General features: G+C 67.1%; 3 protein-coding genes across 3 annotated transcripts in view; 1 reads left to right on the forward strand and 2 right to left on the reverse strand.

Moving 5' to 3' along the window:
* Window positions 1-290: 290 nt before the first annotated feature.
* On the reverse strand, window positions 291-7,754 carry CHLNCDRAFT_138760 (hypothetical protein; the record flags this gene model as incomplete). The annotated part of the gene is made up of 20 exons (XM_005844491.1): window positions 291-443; window positions 560-775; window positions 914-1,052; window positions 1,241-1,326; window positions 2,034-2,231; window positions 2,397-2,501; window positions 2,702-2,776; window positions 2,924-3,034; window positions 3,130-3,297; window positions 3,415-3,519; window positions 3,694-3,861; window positions 4,863-4,976; window positions 5,219-5,478; window positions 5,612-5,713; window positions 5,920-5,995; window positions 6,107-6,204; window positions 6,597-6,744; window positions 6,889-7,094; window positions 7,211-7,368; window positions 7,744-7,754. The coding sequence occupies 20 exons, from the start codon at window positions 7,752-7,754 to the stop codon at window positions 291-293; spliced, it is 2,697 nt and encodes an 898-aa protein (XP_005844553.1).
* Window positions 7,755-8,488: 734 nt separating this feature from the next.
* On the reverse strand, window positions 8,489-10,378 carry CHLNCDRAFT_36808 (hypothetical protein). The gene is made up of 7 exons (XM_005844492.1): window positions 10,065-10,378; window positions 9,885-9,969; window positions 9,721-9,767; window positions 9,539-9,606; window positions 9,257-9,381; window positions 9,077-9,135; window positions 8,489-8,912 (listed from the first exon to the last, which is right to left on the reverse strand). Exons 1-7 carry the CDS (start codon window positions 10,281-10,283, stop codon window positions 8,721-8,723), a joined length of 795 nt encoding a protein of 264 aa, XP_005844554.1. The 5' UTR covers window positions 10,284-10,378; the 3' UTR covers window positions 8,489-8,720.
* Window positions 10,379-16,453: 6,075 nt separating this feature from the next.
* The window catches only part of CHLNCDRAFT_36812 (hypothetical protein), a gene marked incomplete at its 5' end in the record, with an annotated part of 2,946 nt that continues 503 nt past the window's right edge, over window positions 16,454-18,896 (forward strand). Inside the window, 9 exons of the mRNA XM_005844395.1 lie at window positions 16,454-16,527; window positions 16,701-16,782; window positions 17,002-17,070; window positions 17,249-17,398; window positions 17,599-17,685; window positions 17,821-17,908; window positions 18,061-18,121; window positions 18,329-18,499; window positions 18,716-18,896. Of these exons, the coding sequence (XP_005844457.1) occupies window positions 16,454-16,527; window positions 16,701-16,782; window positions 17,002-17,070; window positions 17,249-17,398; window positions 17,599-17,685; window positions 17,821-17,908; window positions 18,061-18,121; window positions 18,329-18,499; window positions 18,716-18,785 (852 nt within the window). The 3' untranslated portion in view covers window positions 18,786-18,896. The remainder of the gene's footprint in view (window positions 16,528-16,700; window positions 16,783-17,001; window positions 17,071-17,248; window positions 17,399-17,598; window positions 17,686-17,820; window positions 17,909-18,060; window positions 18,122-18,328; window positions 18,500-18,715) is intronic.

The raw sequence follows: 18,896 nt of genomic DNA on the forward strand, positions 1-18,896 counted from the left end.
TGGAGAAGGCGGTGGTGGGCTGGGTGGTGGTGGAGAGGGAGGCGGCGGGCTGGGTGGTGGTGGGCTCGGCGGCGGTGGGCTTGGAGGAGGTGGTGAGGGAGGAGGTGGTGAGGGAGGAGGTGGAGAAGGAGGAGGTGGAGATGGCGGTGGTGGGCTGGGTGGTGGTGGAGAGGGAGGGGGCGGGCTCGGCGGCGGCGGGCTGGGTGGTGGTGGGCTCGGCGGCGGTGGGCTTGGAGGAGGTGGTGCTCCCAATGTCACCGGCGTCACAGGTGCACGCGGAAGCCCAGCACTCAAGTCTGCCTGCCACTATCGACTGCCGTAACTCTGCACATGCTGACCTTGGTGTTAGGTTTCAACCCCGTGAATATGCCCACACTGGTGGTGCTACTGAACGCCAGAGGTTCGCAGCTGGGGCATGCCACTTCTTGCAGCGTGAAGATGTACTGCACAAGCGCAGCAGTAACATCAACAGCTGAGCAGCATGTGTGAAATGCACTGCCAGACTGGTTCACCCAGCCACACTCCAGCCCCCCCACCACACACAGACAAAAGTGCCCACCTTCACAAATGCGCCCGCTGGCTGTGGTTGTGCAGTGGCTGTGCCGCTGGTGGGCGAGGTGGCATGAGCAGAAATCAGCATCAGGCTCTTGGGGGCCACAGGTGGAGGTGAGGGTGGCGCACGAAGGAATGCGCCTGCCGGTGTCTTGAAGTGCAGTGCATTGCTGCCCGGCGTCCTCCGGCCCGTCTTGTCCATGCCGACAACTGTCACTTGGTACTGCAGCAGTAACCGGGGAATTAAGCAGACAAGCAAGTGGATGTGGAAGCATGAGGGAGGGGTGCATTACACAGATTCGACGCGTGGCACTGCCTGCCTGGATGGCAGCACATTTGGTGCCACGCCAGAACTGCTTACCGTGGTGTTGGGTGTCAGCCCCGAGAATACACCCAGGGTGGTGTTGCTGGTGAAGTGCAGCGCAGGACAGCTGGGGCAAGCCGCTTTCTTCACCGTGAAGATGAACTGCACAAGGGACGGCCACACCAGGCGATGAGGGCTGTATAGGGAGTGGGAGGGCAGGTGCACACTGTTGAGCAGCAAGCCCTGCGCCCCTGCCTGCAAACTACCTGGGCAAAATAGCCTGCTGGCTTCTCGGACACTCTTGCCATGCCCCTGGTTGGGTTGAGGCCGCGCGCTTCTGTCAAGTTCAATCCTGGAGCAGGAGTCGGACGTGGTGGAGGGCACTGGGCATCCAGCGTCTTGAACTGCAACATGTTGATGCCCTGCGTCTTGCGCCCGCTCTTGTCCATGCCAGCCACCGTCACATTGTACTGCAACAAAACAAGTGGCGGGAGCGTGCAGCGGATGCGCAAGTGGATGTGGCGCGAAGAGGGAGGGGCAGCATGTGCCCTGCTGGCATGTGGCTGGCACCATAACGTGGCTTCTTGCAAGCGAACAGGCAGCAGCACAATCATTCTGGCACTCACTGTGGTTTTAGGTGACAAGCCAGAGAGTATGCCCAGTGTGGTGCTGCTGTTGAACAGCAAGGCCGGACAGAGAGGGCACGCTGCTTGCCTGACCGTGAAGATGTACTGCAGGACAACACAAACAGTCGTGCTGAGCCCCCCTTGTGGCCGCGTGAGCCGTTGGCCGCGGCTAAGAAAGGCCTTCTTTGAAGGCGCTGGAGCTAGTGTCTAAACCCTCCGAGAGGGCACAGGTTCGATTCCTCTCATGTCGAAACTTTGTGAGGACAAACGCGGCATAGCTGACCGGCTCAGCGCCAATCCAAGCCAATTCCTTCGGGAACGCCTAATAGAATCGCCAAGGCTTCGGCACAGGCCTCCCCGGGACCCATTCACTACTAGTGGGGGGTACTGCACTTGGCGCGTCGGGCAGATCAAATAATGGTCTAAAGCTAGACGTTAAAACCGGGAAGTTAAGCTTGTGGAGGCTCTTCCCCACCTTTACCTTTTACCCTAGACACTGTATCGTGTTTGCTTGGTACCATGAGGCAATCACTTGCGGCGCCACAGCGCACCTTCACAAAGGCGCCAGGTGGCTGTGGGGACGCAGTAGCAATGGCGGTGGTCGGAGTGGTGGCCCTAGCAGACGTCAGTTTCAGGGTGGGGGTGGGAGGAGGGGGTGGGGCAGACTTGGTCGGCGTCTTAAACTGCAGACTGTTGCTGCCCTGCGTGCGCCGGCCACTCCAGTCCACGCCCGCCACGGTCACAGCGTACTGCAGCAGGCGAGGAGATGCAGGTGGTCAGGGAAGAGAGGGTGGCAGTGGTCGCACAGAATTGAGAACAGGAATGGTCAGGTGGGGTCGAGCGCTGATGGTATGCTTTTCTTCCTCCATCTGTCACACTGGCTAGCTGCCCTCTGCTGCAGCCCATCTGCTCACCGCCGTGTTGGGCGCCAAGCCTGTGAAGGTACCCATTCGTGTGCTGCTATTGAACTCCAGCTTTGGACAGCCGGGGCACAATGCTTTCTTCACCGTGAACATGTACTGCAGCAAACAGCACAGCCGCCCATTTGCTGACTGGTATCTGATCCACTCCGACAGAAAGCCGCACAGGCGCTGTGGCCCCACAACAGAGGTGGCCTGCTTGCCTTGGTGAAGTAGCCTGGCGGCAGTGCAGTGGCGTTGGCAGTGCCGCTAGTCGGTCCCAATGCCTTGGCAGACGTCAGGCGCAGGGAAGGTGCTACTGTCGTGAGCTGCATCATGTTGGCCCCTTTGGTGCGCTGCCCTGTCTTGGTCACGCCCAGTACAGTCACATTGTACTGCACATAGAAAGCGCAGGCAAAGCGATGCAGGTCAGCACATCTGGAGCTGGCCGCTGCCTGTCTCACGCTCTGCAGCTCAAGAGGAAACGCACGCCACCCTTCACATATCACACAAAATGGCAGGCCCTCCAACCAAACACTGACCTTGGTTCCGGGCTCCAGCCCAGTCAGCTGATTGCTGGGTGCCCTGCTTGTAAAGGCCAGCGTTGGGCATGGCGGCACGGTGCACCTGGCTTTTGTCACGGTGAACACGAACTGCAGGCAGGACGCAAACCAACAGTGCTTGTCAACTGTTCTGTCTCCTCGCGAGCCATGCGAAGCACATAGCCACGCTGACCCTCTGCACACACCTTGGTGAAGGCATCGCTGGGCAGGGCGCGGGCGGTGGCGGCGCCGGTTGTGTATCCTGTGGCCTTGGCTTGGGTGAGACGAAGCCCCGCAGGCATGGTCAGCTGCAGCATGTTGTCCCCTGGGGTCCGCTGCCCAGTCTTGCTGATGCCCTCCACGGTGACATTGTACTGCACAAAATGCGGTGAAGGCGGGTTCGCAGCGCCAGTGTGGAAAGAGGCAAGTGTGGGATGCCACAGCCAGGCTTCAGCCAGGCTGGAACGGGACACAAAGGGCACGTGGCCTACCGTGGCCCCAGGCTCTAGCCCATGTAGATTGACCGTGGCGGTGCTGCTAGGGAAGTTGAGGGACTTGCATGTAATGCAACCCAATTTCCTCAAAGAGTACATGTACTGCAGCAGGGAAGGGGGGATATGTTGGTTGGGCAAACCTGCCGCCAGCACGAGACCACCTGCGAAGTGTTGTCGGTCGGTTTGCAAAACCAGGCAGATTAGGTGGTGGAACACGACACAGCATTATTGCACCCATGGGGCAGCCGCCAACAATGCATACCCTTGGCAGCGCACCTGAGGGAAGGCTCCTGCCGGCTGTGTGGTGGCAGTGGCAGTGGCGGTGGTGGAGCTGGTGGCTTGTGCCGACTCCAGGTGTACGCTGGCTGGCGTGGTGAACTGCAGCGTGTTCTGCCCTGCTGTCCGCTGCCCCGTGTTGCTGATGCCCTCCACGGTGACATTGTACTGCAGTTCACATGGAATGCGGGTGACGGGTTCAGCAATGGAGCATCAATGCACACAAGAGGTGAAGCAGGGAGGTGCATTGCAACGTTCCGCCACCGCCACGTTGGCAGGGCACAGAGGCAATTGCAACACAGGTGGAGTCAACCTGATCCACACACCAAGGCGCCAGGCTCTAGGCCAGAAAAAGTAGCAGCAGGAGTCCGGCTTGGAAAGGTCAAGGCAGGGCAGGATTGCATCGGGCAGCTTGCTATCCGCACAGTGAACACGTACTGCAGGCACGCATAAGGAAGGCCGCCAAGCTTTGTGTAGCCTGGGTAGCGCGGAGAATCAGCCTGCTGCCACCACTAGCATGTGCCCAGAGGACCACCATCCAGCACCAATGCATGGCACATGGAGGAGCACCAGTGTCCCTGTGGCCTGTTGCACTCACCTTGGAGAAGGCGCCAGCTGGGGCAGTTGCGGTTGCTGCGCCAGTGGTTGGCCCTGTTGCTGTTGCCGAGGTCAGCATGAAGCCAGCAGGAGTAGTGAATTGCACCCTGGCCTGCGTGCCGAGGCCTTCAGTCCTCTCACCATTCTGGCTGATCCCCATGACAGTCACCTTGTACTGCACTTGTAGTAGGAGCAGCGCTGCAGCGCCGGCGCCGGCGACGGCGCCGACGGCGCGGCGTGCATGCTATGCTGTTTAGCCCCTTTTGCTGGTGTTTCCGCCTGCCCCTGGGCCTTTCTGCTGGGGTGCAGGCGCCGCTGTAAGCACGCTTATACCTTAGCAGAGAGAGCCATAGTCAGATAGAGCGATCAGCGGGATAGCGGAGGCTAGTCCTGCTACAGCACTCATGTTTTTCAACAAGTGCCGAGTGGGTGAGTCCCAGCATGCAGGCAGTCTGCCTGGTGCTGGTCATTGTGGTAGCGGCACCAACACCAGCATGCACGTGCAACATGGGGCATGCTGGCCAGTCGATGGCTGCACAGCCAGCCTGCACATGTCCGCCCCAAGCACTCACCGTTGTGCCAGGAGACAGGCCAGAGAAGTAGGCATCAGCCGTGGCAAAGGTGAAGGTCAGGGTTGGACAGCTCTTCCCCGGCGCACAGTTGACTGGCTGCAGCTTATACTCATACTGCAGGGAAGACGACATCCAGCAGCAAGCCAGAGGGCAGGCAGGCATCTCAGCCACAGCAGGCAGGAAGGTTCCAGGCAACCGGTGTCCCAGCCGCCGGTTGCATGGCAAACAGCAGCGCATCTACAACAGTTCTGTGCCAGTCCCTGACTGGCTGGCATGGCAGCGCATCCAGCTCAAACATCCACCATTCTGCCAGTCGCACCTTGGCAAATGCGTTGCCTGGGATGGGGGTCGCTGACGGCGGCAGCGTCCAGCAGCAGGTGCCTTGCAGTCACCATGCCGCGCTGCTGGCCGGTGGCGGCAGCACCCTCCGCAAAGAATGCGGGGGTCTTGCTGCCGGCACCAAAGACTGTGCCATTAAGAGGGTAATTTGAGGGGACCTTTCGGCCTGCCAGATCCATCGCCGCCCCCTGCTGGCTGCCAGGATACGCACTGGAAGTCACCACCCGGCAGCCGCTGGAGACATGCATGGCGCTGACCACACTGGTCACCACGTCACCTGCGGGGGCACAGGCGGCAGCAGGTTTTCGTGTCCAGAGTGAGCGGCTGGGCTGCCTAGTTCTCAGCGCTGCTGCTGGCACTGCTGTGCCACACAGCCTTGCACACAGACGACTCTCCAGACACCGGCTCACTTGGAAGCTTGGTTTTCAATGCGGCTAAGTAGGCCGTGACTAACTGGCGAGTGCAGCTGGGTGCATACACATTGATGCCAGCCAGCGTAAGCGTCGTGTGCACTACAGATGGGTGAAAGGAGGGGCACGTCAGACCCACCTATGTACCCCCCAGACAGGTGCGGGCCGAATCCACCCCCCTGCCTGCTATGCAGGTAGTGCCACCAATGCACCAGCCTACCCCTGACATAGCTGGCAGCTGGCAGGTTCTTTAGTGAAGGCCAGATCCCCACTACTGCTAAGCCCCCCACACATGTGTGCCCGCGCACCATCGCAAGGCGACACAAAACTGCTGTCTGGGACCCAGCGGACCGCATAGCCGTCATCAGAGGCCATCTGGCCAAACTGCAGCGCACCAGGGGTCAGGGGCACATGTGCCAACAAGGGAGGGAGGTGGTGCGATCAAGGCAGGGGGCTGCATGTCCACAACAAGCTTGCCTGTGGCACGGGCCACACGCTGGCTGGGCGGGTCCTCATCGTGTTCAGCGCCTTTGCCAGTGCGGTGGGGGCGGCGTTGCTCATAAGCGTGTCCATGGCGAGCTTTTGCAGCGCGGCTGCATGGGGTAGGGCGGGTGCGGCACGCGGTGGTCCAGGAGCGGATTGAAAAGCCGGAAGCAGCCCAGCATTGGCACCAGTATTGTCCCCCCTCCCACCCCTGCCGCCCCGGGGCCCCAAAGATCTGCGCTCAGCAACAGCCCTGGCAGCAAGGGACCCACGACTGCCTCCGGCGCCCGTCCAATTGCCGTCATCGATGTGAGTCTTGTACATCACTTCTGAGCCTACATGAGGGCTCGCACGGCGGCAGCACAAACAAGCTGGTTTGCAAGGCAGCATGAACGCACCAAACATACGAGCAGCAAAGCCGGCACCGTCTGCCAGGCACACTCATTGGCATCGGATCATTGCGGCGGCCCTCCCCATGATGACGAGGCATCCGCCTGCGCACCCGGCACCAGCTTCTGGATAGCCGCCACATACGCCTTCCGCTTCTGGGCTGTGACCTGGTCGGGGGCCAGGTCGTACCACTTGACTGTGATCATGGCTACTGGGCGGCTGCCGGGCAGCGACGGGATGGTGTCGCCGGTGCTGTCAGCCTGCAGCCATGGGGTGGTGCAGCTCAGGTGGCAGCTGCATACAGCCCTGCCTGCTTGCCAGCCTGGCCGCCTTCCCGAGTGCTGCCTGCCGCCAGCCCCTGCCCGCCTGCTGCCGCCTCCGGCCTGCCAGCCCCCACAGCGCACCAGGTAGGGATCTGCAACGACCTCGGCGTGCACCCGCCTAAACTTGCGCTGGTCAAAGTAGGCGTTCAGCCCGCCGGCGCGTAGCTTGGCCGCCAGCTGCTGCGCCGCCACCGTGCCCGCCGCCACCGAGCCCGGGAACAGCGCCACCGTGTGGATCGACTGCCCCGTGTCATCCGGTTCAATGGCCACAGGTATGATGGTGGAGCCTGCAGCTGGCGGGGCAAGCTCAGCCAGGATGCAGGCAGCCAGGCAGTTCACATGCATGCGTCGCCTGCCAGCCGTGTGCCGCAACCGCGACGCAGCAGCGGCTGCATGCAAGCACCTGGGGCCATGCGCATCAGCGTGTTCTTGTATGACACCTTCATTCCAGCGTTGAAATCCTGCTTCGATTTGATGCCCAGCAGGGTGAGGGAGAAGAAGAGGGCGGCACGAGGGCCAGTGGCGGTGCCCTGCAAGGCAGCCGCCCCCGCGGCAGCAATCCTGCAGCCCAATCAGGTAGCCGGAATTCGCGACATTCAGCATGGTGTGAGGCTGTTGGACCCACGGAAACCGCCAAATACCCCTGGGCTGAGAGGCTTCGGGGCCGCTTCGGTGTCGGTAAGCGAGCGCCGGAGCGTGAAGCGCTCCACCGAAGCTCAAATGCATGCAGGAATTGAAAAGCGGCGTTAGCAGCAGCTCTAGCGCACGGAGGATATAAGCACCTGTCTTCCAGGACCGGGGAAACGCTCGAGGAGCTCAGGGAGGGTGCCGGGCTGCTGCGGGCATCTTCAGCTCTCACGGGAAGCAGGGTGGCCTGCAAAAAGGCGAGTGAGCAGCAAAGGCGAAAATGTGTGACCCTTGGCTGTGCCCCCGCACGGTTGCAGCATAGCTCCACAGCTTGCCGCCTCACCAAAATCGCGAGCAGGGAGGCGGCCTTCAAGGCGCCTGCCCTGCGATGATGATGTTGCTTGGACATCACTCTCGTCAGTGAGGGCGCTACCCCTCACGTCACCCAAGCAAGCGCAGGCATGTTTCCAACGCAATGTTAGACCCCACCAAATACTGGAGGTCCGGCGCGGGACGGCCGAAAAGGACATGTAGTACCGCGGTGTAATGCCGCGCCGCCCATGGCCATCTTATGTGCCATGATCTATCCTCTGGACAGTGTTACGGGCAAGCAGCGGCCGTGGCCATGGCCACGCTGTTGCCACCGAAGCTTGCCAAAAGGGAATGAATAGAAGGTGGGGCAGCTGCACCGGCACCGCAGCGACGGCAGCGGCAGCACAGCGTGCGGCGGGGGGTGCAAGTGGCAGCGAGGCAGCAGCCTACAACGGCTCCAGAACCAACCTGCTCAGGCGGCAGAAGGCACAATGTGTGTCATGAGCAGGGAGCGGCGGCGTAGCAGCTGCCAGGGCTCTTCTGTTGCACCGACACTGGACCGCCTGCAAGGAAGGCGTGGTGGCAGTGGGAGCAGGACCTTAGAAGCGTGCCGGAGGTGGTGCGGGGTTAACATAGAGTTGCAAAAAAAGGCATCTTTCCTCCAAATTAAATGACAAGGTAGGATGCGAGCGCAAAGCCACACTCCGCAGCCGCCTGTGGTGCATGGGTGTGCAGCGGAGGTGGGAGCGGAAAGCTAGACAGGAGGGACGGCATTGTCTTGAGTTTAGCATTCATGAAATGAGGCCTACAGGCTGGGCCAAAATTGCAGCACAGTACAATGCACCAGAAAAAAACAAGGACTGGATTCAAGAGAGGCAGTAACAAGAAACAGCAGCAGCCCGTGCCACTCCTCTCCCACAGCTGTGCAACGGGCGCCGGTGAATTGGGCATGCCGCCGCGCAGAGCGCCAGTGCTCAGGCATCGATCTTGGGCGGCACCGCAAAGCTGTCCCGGATCTTGGTCAGCTTGCCGCCCGATTTCCGCCACTGCAGGCTGTTGCTCTTGACGGCAAGCATGTACAGGCGGTTGCCGGTGGCGGTGGCCGCCACAAGGCGGTGCCTGGTCAGCTCATACAAGTAGTACGGCAGGCCGCCCTTCTCCAGCACCTGCAGCGCAGCCCAGCCAGGCACGGCCCAACCTCAAACACAGGCGTGCAGCCTTAGCAACAGCAGCGCAGGGCAGCGCCTCAGCTACAGCCATCCCAGAAGGGGAAGGGTGCTTCTCGGTGCGGGTTCAGGGCGGGCACTGGTGGGCACAGCCCCCAAGCAACCTGCATGTCCAGCACATCTTCTTCCTGCAGAGGGCTGCCAAACAGCTCCGGCGCAAACCCTGCAGGCCCAGGGCGAGGCAAGCAGGTAGGCAGGCAAGCGTTCAGGGGCGGCGCGAGATTGCATATGCGATTGGGGAGAGCATGGGTAGACAAGCAGGGGGCAGCCACGCGGCCTCCCACCTGCGATGATGTTCTCGGGTGGCGCCAGGTCCCGCACCGTGATGTTGGCGTTGATGCCCACCTCCTTGAAGCGCAGCACCGGGGCCACAACCACCATGAGGCTGCCCTCCTCCCTGCTGCCATACCTGCCATGGAGAGGCGGGGTGGGCCAAGCAGAGCCAAGCAGCAGGGTGGGGCGCTGGATGAAGGACGATACCACGGCGGCTCCAAAGGGAACTAGCGCGGAGCGAGCGTGGACGAGCAGGCCAGGAAGCCACGGTTGCGGCGGGCTGGCTGGCTCACCGCAGGTCGATCTCTGTGCCGCCCAGATCCGCGATGCTCACCGGCACCTCCTCCCACGACTCGGGGACCTGCAGGGCAGGGCCGCACGCCACCGAACGCACCCTAACCGCAGAACACCACTCCAGCTCGGAGCACCGCCTCGCCCCAACGGCCCTGCTGGCACAGGGGGTGGTGGGCCGCACCTTGAAGGAGTACCGCTGGATCTCGCTCCAACCCACGCCATGGCCGCCTGCAGCAGCGTCATGGAACAACAACCGTAACAGCGGGTGCCCACCTCCCGGCAGCTGGCCCGACAGCAGTGCTGCTGTCGCAGTCTAAAATGCAACAGCCACCCGGGCGGGCTCACCGCTCTTGCCCTCGGGCCGAGTGTAAGTCATGTAGCCCTCGGAATCCGGGCCCGTCACGCCAGGAATGCGCCCAGCAATCAGGCCCTGCACCAATACCACACGAGCTGAACAGCAGCGACCCACACCCAGCCACCTCCGTCCGCTCACCCAGCCACCTCCACATCATTTCCGATGCCCACCTGGATCGCCCACGCCGGCGGGCAGGCGACGGCTGCTGCCAGTGCTGCAGCTGTGCCAAGCAGAGTGCGCCTGTCGACCCCAGGTGGAGGTTCTGGCACAGCGTCAGCCGCCCTATCGCCGCCGGCGGGTGCCACGCAGCAGCGACGGCGTGCGGGTAGAGGGGCGGCGGGGCGCGCCGGCTGGGCCAGGGCAGGCCGCATCACCGCCTGAATCTGCATGCTGCAGCGCGCTCGAAGTTGCGTGGCGGGGAGACCAGCACAGCTGTGGGTGAGCTTGCTGGCTGCGTTCGCCAGCAGTCGCTCAGGAGCACGGGCGAAACGTTCAACCCACCGGCTGATACCATCAGTGATAGCTGCATCATGCGGCCATCATGCGATGCCAGGTCGACAAAGCACGAGAGATTTGGGGGGGCCTCCTTCTCCCTAGGGAACGCACATTTCATCATTGTGTCCATAATTTGTTCGTGTGCAAACCCCGGGGAGGCCGATGGGCGGCCTTCTTGAAGAAGCTCTTCTTGCGGGGGTCTCAACCCCCCTCCTTATGCCCTCCAATTGAGCAGAACCTCACCTGAAAAGGGTACGGCGGAGCAGGCCCCCCGCATAAACAGCAGAGCATGTGGAGCAGGTTGCGAAGAAGCAGGAGTAAGCAGGCTCCTCCTCCAGCACCAGAAGCCCGCCAGCCGGATGCTCAGCCTGCAGCACAGGCAGGGAGGGACTCCCAGGAGGAGCCCACACCCTCCCAGCCTCCACCACTGAAAGTGGCTTCGCAGCCGGCCAACCAAACTTTAGCACGGGCTCAATCCATGAGCAAGAAGAAATCCACGCGGTGGCAGGAGGTGCGCTGCTCGCCTGCCGCCCGGCGCCCGTCGGGACCGCCGGGGCGTCCTGTGCCTTTGCTGTTTGTGTGTTCAGTCCTGCAGACAGATTCAGTCTGCAGAAATCCGCAGCTCTGCAAAAGAACGTGCGGCACAGGTTCCCCTCGGTATGGAGCTGCTGCACCCGCCCCTCCCCTCCCCGGTGCAGGCGCTGCGCCAGACCTACCTGCAGGAGCTGACGGGCCCCACCACGCGCGAGCTGCTGGCGGCGGAGGCGCAGAGCGTGCGCTACTGGCGGTCCAACGCGCTGGGCTACTCTGAGCGCGTGGTGGATGGCTTCTACGAGGTGCATGGCGAGTTTGCAGAGGTGTGCCCGCCCGGGCGCTTCCCGCACCTGGCGGCGCTCATGCAGGTGGGTACCTGGGGCAGCCTGGGCCTGCCACTCCAGCCTGCCGGGCTGCTGCGGTGGGCTTGTGCCCGCGGGCCTGGGGGCGCAGGCCTTCCTTGGCTATCGGCAATACGTGGGCCTGGGCTCGGATTGCATGCCTGGCGTCGCATGGCATGCGGGAGGCCCCACGCGCCTACTGCCCGCCCGCCCGCCTGCTCTCCACCACCCCCCACCCCAACCCAACCCGGCGCCGCGCCTCCAGGTGGTGCCCAAGCCGGACAGGCGGCGGGAGGTGGTGCTGGTGGACCGCCGCCACGACCAGCACCTGGCAGCCATGCACGAGGAGGCGGCGGCGGCGGTGGCGCGCTGCGGGCCGGGCGACAGCCTGGCGCGGTTCCAGGCGCTGGCGCACGTGGTGGCAGGGCACATGGGCGGCGCACTGGTGGGTGCCGCGCAAACGGCCCCGGCCTTGGAGGAGCGGCCGGCCGTCGCTGCCCGGGCGCCACCTGGCGCCAGCGCTGCCCTGAGCGCCCTGCTCGCCCGCCGCCCTGCCCGCCCGCCTGCCGCGCAGGACTCGCGGCCCGCCGCGGCGGAGCAGTGGTGCGGCATGATCAACCGGCTCAAGGTGCAGGGTGCGTCTGTGGTGGTGCTCATCGGCCTGCTGCACATGGGCGCCGACCGCCACCGGGCGCTCCTGTACAAGGCGCTGGCAGACGGCCTGGGCCTGCCCTGCCGCATCGTCAAGGGGCGGCGCCTGGAGGGTGAGGCCGCCCCGCCCGCCCGCCCGCCTGCCTGCCCCTGCCCCTGCCCCTGCCGATGCATGGCTGCCCTGCGCTGCAAGTGCCACGCTGCCGCGCCCGCCGGCTGGCTTCTTCCGGTGCCAGGATGACACCGTCCAGGCTGGGCTGCCTGGCGCGGGCGGCGCCCTGCCTGACCCGCCGCCTGTTGGGCCCGCCCACCCGGCGGGTGGTTCCTGCCGTGCAGACAACGACAGCTACGGCGCCAAGGCCATCGTCTGCGTTGACCAGAGAGAGTATTGCGTTGACCTGCTGGCGCGGCCAGGTGGGCTGGGAGGGTGGCGTGGTGGCGCCCGGGGGTGATGCCCGGGCCGGCACGCCCGCTTCCCGGCCCGCCGGCTGCAAGGGTGGGCGGCCACTGCTGTGCCAAGGTGGTGGTGGTGGGCGGGCGGGCGGGGCTGGGGAGGGTGTCCATTTGCGCTGCTGGCTGCCGGCTGGCCCGTGGCCCGCGCCAGGCAGCAGGCGGGAGGGCCGGCGGACTCACGCGAGCCGCCGCCGCGCGTGCGGCTGCAGGGGAGGTGGCGCCGCTTGCTGCTGGCGCCTTCCCGGACGTTAGCGTGCGCAGCGGGCGTGCCTCCTCCTCCTCACGCATGGCTGCCGCCTCGAGCGGGGTGCAGGCAGACAGGTATGCACCACGATATGGGGCTGGCCGCGCTGCTGGCCTCTGCCCGCTGCCCTGTATGCACGCCCGTCACCTGCCTTGCTAATATTGCTGGTGCCGCCGAGTGTCGGTGCTGTGCCTGTTGTTCAGCAGCGCTGACGCGCCCTGGCGCTGCCGCCTGCCGCCGCGCAGCGCGGACGCCGCGGGCGCGGCGCTGGCGGGAGGCTTCAGCAGCCAGCCGCTGCCGTCCCCGGCGCAGCAGCAGGGCGACCCCGCCGCGGGCAGCCTGGTGCCCAGCGTCTCCGCCCCCGCGGCGCAGCTGGATGAGGAGCGGCGGCGGTGGAGCGGCGGCCGCCCGCCGCTGGCAGCGGGCCCGCACGCGCTGCCTCAGCCTCGGCTGACGGCTGAGGAGGTTGCCCTGCTGGCGGCGCTGGATGGCTCGCAGCCGGGGCGCTCCTCGCAGCACCTGACGCAAGCGGCAGCCACGGCGGGTGCAGCGGCGGCGCAGCGGCAGCAGCGCGCGCCGCCGCCAGGCGAGCGGGCGGCACTCGCCGGGGACGGCCCCATGGGGGTGCTGCGGCCGCGCCAGCAGCGCCTGCGGCTGCAGCCGCAGCAGACGCTGCCGCTGCCCGACAGGCAGCGCGGGGCTCTGGATGCGCCAGGCGTGGAGCAGGCCATTGCGGCGGCAGCGGCGGCCATGGGCAGCCGGGCCGCCGACCCCTCCTCCACACCCAGTGCCTCCCCCCTGGGCAGCCGCCACCTCTCCCAGTCCATGTCTCTGGAGCACGCGCTGCACCTGGCGGCGGCCACGGCCATGGGCAGCGGCAGCCGCCTGGTGCACACCAGCGACGAGGGCAGCAGCCTGGTGCGCAGCAGCGACGAGGGCAGCAGCTACAGCGGCAGCCGCGCCGCCTCGTCCACGGGGCGCCCCAGCCGGGCCAGCACCGGGAGGCAGGAGAGCATGGGGCGGTGGGACAGCTCCCCGCTGGCAGACGCCGATGGCGTGCACGCGGCGCGGGCGGGCGGCACGGCAGGCCGGCGCCACAGCAGCAGCAGCAGCATACCAGGTGGGCGTCGGCGTGCCGCCGCCGACCCGCCCGCTCCTGCTTGGCTGGGCAGCGTCTGGCTGCCCGGCGTTGCGGCGGGCTGGCGCCAGCGCTGTGCTGCGCAGCGCATCCCTGAGCGTGGCTTGGGGCTGCCTGCACTAGCTGCTTTCCATGCCCTATCTGGAGATGCTGCTGCTTGATTGTTTTACCAGCAGTAACCAGCCCTGCTGCCCGCACCACCTTGCGTGCAGAGGTGCCTGCGGGCGAGGGCGGGCCGCATGGCGCGGAGAGGCTGCTGGCTGTTGAGGAGGAGCACGCAGAGCTTGGCGTGGGGGCAGCAGCCGCAGCCGCAGGCGCTGGCGCGGCCGACATGTCGAGCCCCTTTGACAGCGCCCCCTCGCCCTTTGCCGCTGCCCTGCCGTTTTTCGACGAGAAGGAGGAGGAGGAGCAGCGGCGGCAAGGGGGGCAGGAGGGGGAGGAGGAGGAGGAGGAGGAGGAGAATGATGAGGGCGTGCACCTGGGCATCGTCAAGACCTCCTTCAGCTTTGGGCGCAGCCACATGGAGTCGTTGGAAGATGAGGAGGCACTGATCGAGGCCGCGCTGCAGCAGGAGCTGGGCCTGGAGGGCGCCGTCGCTGCCGGCGGCGGGCCCCAGCCCGACGCGCCGGTCGGCGGCGGCGGCGCGTCGGCGGGCCCCGACCCGCGCCTGGCGCGCCAGATGGGGCAGCTGCCGCCGCTGCCGCGGCCGCAGCTGCAGACGCAGCGCCAGCACTCGCTGCGCACGCTGGGAGAGTTTGAGGGGGTCAGCACCATCTTTGAGCTGAATGCGCTGCTGGGGGGAGGCGCGCCCATCTCCCCCCACACAGCCGCGCCGCCGGCCGCGGCCACGGCGCCGGCCACGCAGCGCCCGCCCTTTGGCTCCCCGCTGCCCTCCATGCGCGGCAGCGCGGAGGACGCCGGCGGCGCGCCCGCGGCCGCGGCGGCCGGCGGCACCGACGAGGCCGCAGCCATCCGGCAGTCGGGCAGCGCGGCGCTGGAGGCACTGGCAGACCTGCACGCGCGGCAGGCGGCGGCCGCGCAGCAGCAGCAGCAGCAGCGGCAGCGGCCCCAGGTGGTGGAGGGCCTTGCCGCCACGCCGTTCCTCGCGCAGCAGCAGCAGCAGGGCGGCGAGATGGGGCTGAGTGCCAGCAGCGCCTTCACCAGCGCCAGTGGCGCCTTCAACGCCAGCCTGGGCAGCATCAGCATCGAGCTGGGCCCCGCACACCTGGAGGTGGACGACAGCGGCCAGGTGAGCGCCCGCGCAGCAGCACAGCATGCACAGCAGGCACAGCAGCACAGACAGCAGCGCCAAGCGGCTCCTGCCAGGGCCCAGCTCCCGCGAGGGTCCAGGGCAAAGTCGCCCCGTTGGTAGCTCCAGGGGCGTGTCGGGGCGCCCGCCTGCCGGGCCGGCCACCCAGCCGCTGGGGACGCCAGCTGGCAGGCTGCCGCCGACCGCAGGCCAGCGTGCTGCGTTGCTCCCTCCAGCGAGGCTGCGCCTGCGCACGCTCCCACCTCTGCCCGCATCTCTGCCCACCGCCGCCGCCGCCGGATGCCGTCACACCCTGCCTGCAGGCCTTCCTGGTGCAGCCGGTGCGAGCGGCGTCAGACGTGGTGGGCGGCGCGCCGGCGGCGGCGGGAGCCCTCAGCCACCAGGCCTCGGCCGCCAGCGCCTCCAGCGCCGCCAGCGGCGTGTCTGGGCAGGGCTCTCAGGGGTTGGTGGAATTGGTGGAGGCCCTGCGCATGTCAGGGGTACTGAATGGAGGCGCCTCCGTGCTGCGAGGGCTGGCGCCGCCGCCCGGCGGCGCGGCGCCCTCGGCCGGCGGCGCCGGCGGCGCCGGCGGCGCCCCGCGCCGCGGCGGCCCCGCCCAGCGCGCCAACAGCGAGCCGCTGCCGCCGCACGAGGCGCGCGCGGGCGGCGGCGTCAGCGTGGAGCGGCGCTCCACGCAGCAGGCGGCCGTGCCAGTGCTGCACGCGTCGCCCAGCGCCGCGGGCGCCTGGCCGGCGCGCCTCGGCCTGCCCGTCGCTCCCTACGACCGCCGCCGCTCCGTGGACGAAGTGTTGGGCATGGGTAAGCGACGGCAGTGCGCTGGGGTGCATGGGGGTGCCGGGCGGCTGGCTGTGCCTGGCGTCCTGCGCCAGCCAGCCCTCCTCCCGCTGGTGGGCCGCAGGTGGGGCTGTGTGTGTGTGTATGTGCGCTAGGCGCGGGGGCCCTTTGCCAGGCATGCCCACGCCGCCTGCCCCGTTGCCGGCTGCCCCGCTGCAGGCGTCAGCCCCGCGGTACGCCTGTCTGTTCCGATTGAGTGGGAGCGGCTGCAGGCGCTGCGGCGCGGCACCGGCTCGCCGTCGCCCGACCGCAGCCCTGGCGTGTCCACGCGGCGCAGCAACAGCAGCGGCGACCCGTCTGGCATCCCCTTTGGCGGCGCCATCCCTGAGGGCAGCCCCTTTGACCCTGCCCTGCGCCCCGCCCTCGCCTCGCCCTTTGCCAACGACCTGCACGCCGTGTCCACCGGCGGCCTGATGTCGCTGGGCGCGCAGCAGCAGTACGCGCTGCTGTACGGCACGCAGCAGCAGCAGCAGCAGCAGCGGGCGGGCGAGCCGCGCCGCAGCGACAACGCCTCGCAGCCCGGCAGCGGCGAGCGGGGCAGCATGCACTCTGTGGTCTCTGAGGGGCTGGCCAGCCAGCAGGCCTCCATGGCTGGAATCATGCTGGAGGGGCTAGAGGAGTGGGAGATCCAGCCAGACGAGATTGTGCTGGGGCCGCGCATCGGCATCGGCAGGTGCGGCGCCGCCCAGCCCGGCCCGCGCCCCGGCCGCCGCCGGCGCGCCCCGCCAGCGAGCCGCGTGCGTGCCGCTCGTACCGCTCGCGCCGCCCGCCACCTGGCGGCGGCCCGCCGCGCCGCGCCCGCTCTCAGGCCTGCGCTGCCGTGCCTCGCGCACCCCTGTACCGCAGCTTTGGCGAGGTGTACCGCGGCATCTGGCGACAGACAGACGTGGCAGTGAAGCGGCTGCTCGACCAGGAGGTTTCGCCGCAGGTGAGGCGGGGGTGGGTAGGTGTGCCAGTGTGGAGGCATAAGTGTAGGCGTGAGTGGGGACCGCCATGGCGCCTCGCTTGCGCTCCTCCCCAGCACTTTTGCGCCGCCTGCCTGCTCCCGCTACCCGCCATGCCACCGCGCACGGCACCACCTGCCACCTGCCCTGCACCGCCTGCCTGCACCGCGTGACCCCTCTTGTGCGCACCGCCCCCCCTGCAGATGCTGGAGGAGTTCCGGCAGGAGATCAGCATCATGAAGCGCCTGCGCCACCCACACATCGTGCAGTTTGTGAGGCGCCGCGCGGCCGCGCCGCCTGCCGCGCTCACGCCTGCTGGAGGCCTGCCGCTGGCGGCAGCCTCCCCTGCTTGCGCCCGCCGCCGCACCACGGCCGGCGGGCTTCCCTTGCCTGTGCCCCCTGGCCGACCCTGTGTTGCGCCCGCTTGCCCGCCTGCCCCCCTGCGCGCAGCTGGGCGCCGTCACCCAGCCGCCGCACCTGTGCATCGTCACCCAGTTTGTGCCGCGCGGCTCGCTGTTCAAGCTGCTGCACCGCACCCCGGCGTTCAACCCCGACGAGCGGCGGCGCCTGCAGATGGCTCTGGACATTGCTCGCGGCATGGTGGGTGTCAGGTTAAGCCAAGAGGGAGGGCCAGGAGGGCATGCGGGGAGTGCAGGGAGTCAGCCGTGCGTTGTGCCTGCTCAGCCGCTGCATGGGCGCTCGCCGCCCGGCCAGCCAGCGAGCCGCAGATCCGCCCCGCTGCCGCTCACGGCCCGCCTGGCTGCGCCGCACCCCCCTGCCCCTCTGCCCCGCCGCCGCAGAACTTCCTGCACACCTGCAAGCCGCCCATCATCCACCGCGACCTCAAGAGCCCCAACCTGCTGGTGGACAAGGACCTGACTGTGAAGGTGGGGAGGGGAGGCAGCAGCTCCCTCATGGGTTGCAGTGGTTGTGGTGCAACAACCGGGCTGGTGTGGTGGCTGGGTGAGCTGGGCTGGCGCCAACTGCTGCTGGCCCCACATGCGCCGCGCCCCTGAGGACAGGTGTGCGACTTTGGGCTGTCGCGGGCGCGGCGCTCCACCATGCTGAGCACCAAGAGCCAGGCTGGCACGCCAGAGTGGACGGCGCCAGGTCTGCGCCCCGCCCGCGCCCCGCCCCTGCCGCGGATCGGATGTGGTGCAGCTACCTGGCACCAGGCAGTGCACAGGCCTCGATCCTGCACGGCGGCTGCGCTCCACTGCACGTCACTGGCACGCGCCGCCGCCGCTGCCATGGTGCTGCAGAGGTGCTGCGCAGCCAGCCGTACAACGAAAAGTGCGACGTGTACAGTTACGGCGTGATCCTGTGAGCGGGAGTGGGGATGCTCCGCCGGGACTGCGCTGTGCCGTGCACATCGGCGCGCTGCGCTGCACCCTGCTGGGCGCACGCTGCGCTGCGTTGCGCGCTGCTGCGCTGCGCTGCGCTGTGCCGTGCCGTGGCTGATGTGCCCTGCGCTCCGCTGCCGCCTGCCTGCCCGCCTGCCTGCCTGCCTGCCTGCCTGCCTTTCTCCAGGTGGGAGCTGATGACCAATGAGGAGCCCTGGCACGACAAGTCGGCGATGCAGGTGGTGGGCGCGGTGGGGTGGAACGACGAGCGGCTGGGCACGCCAGAGGAGGGGCCGCCCGCCATACGAGAACTCATAGATGCATGCTTCGGCGAGCCGGCGGGGCGCCAGTCCTTCAGGTGGGCCGGCAGGCGATGTGGTGAGGGCAGGGAGGGGGAGACAGAGCGGGCGGGGCGGGCGCGGTGCGCGGGCGGTGTGTGTGGTGGCTGCCGGGGTGGACAGCTCACTCGCGAGCTGGAGGGCGGCCCTCACCCTGCGCCAGCCCGACTCTGTGCCAGCCCGCGCCCTGCTCCCGGCCCACTCGCGGCCCCGCACCCCCGCGTCTGCGCCTGCAGCGAGATCATCCCAATGCTCAAAGGCATGATCAAGGCGATGGGGCCGCCCGCCGGGTATGAGCACCACTAGGACGCCGCTCAGCTGCCCACCCCTTCCAGGCGCAGCGCCATACCTGCTGCACGGGGGTTGGGCAGCGTGTCACACCCCTCATGCATTCAAAACCCTCGCACATCAACCCCC

Source organism: Chlorella variabilis (genome assembly GCF_000147415.1).
Source record: "Chlorella variabilis unplaced genomic scaffold CHLNCscaffold_22, whole genome shotgun sequence".
In the NCBI taxonomy this organism is placed as follows: Eukaryota; Viridiplantae; Chlorophyta; class Trebouxiophyceae; order Chlorellales; family Chlorellaceae; genus Chlorella; species Chlorella variabilis.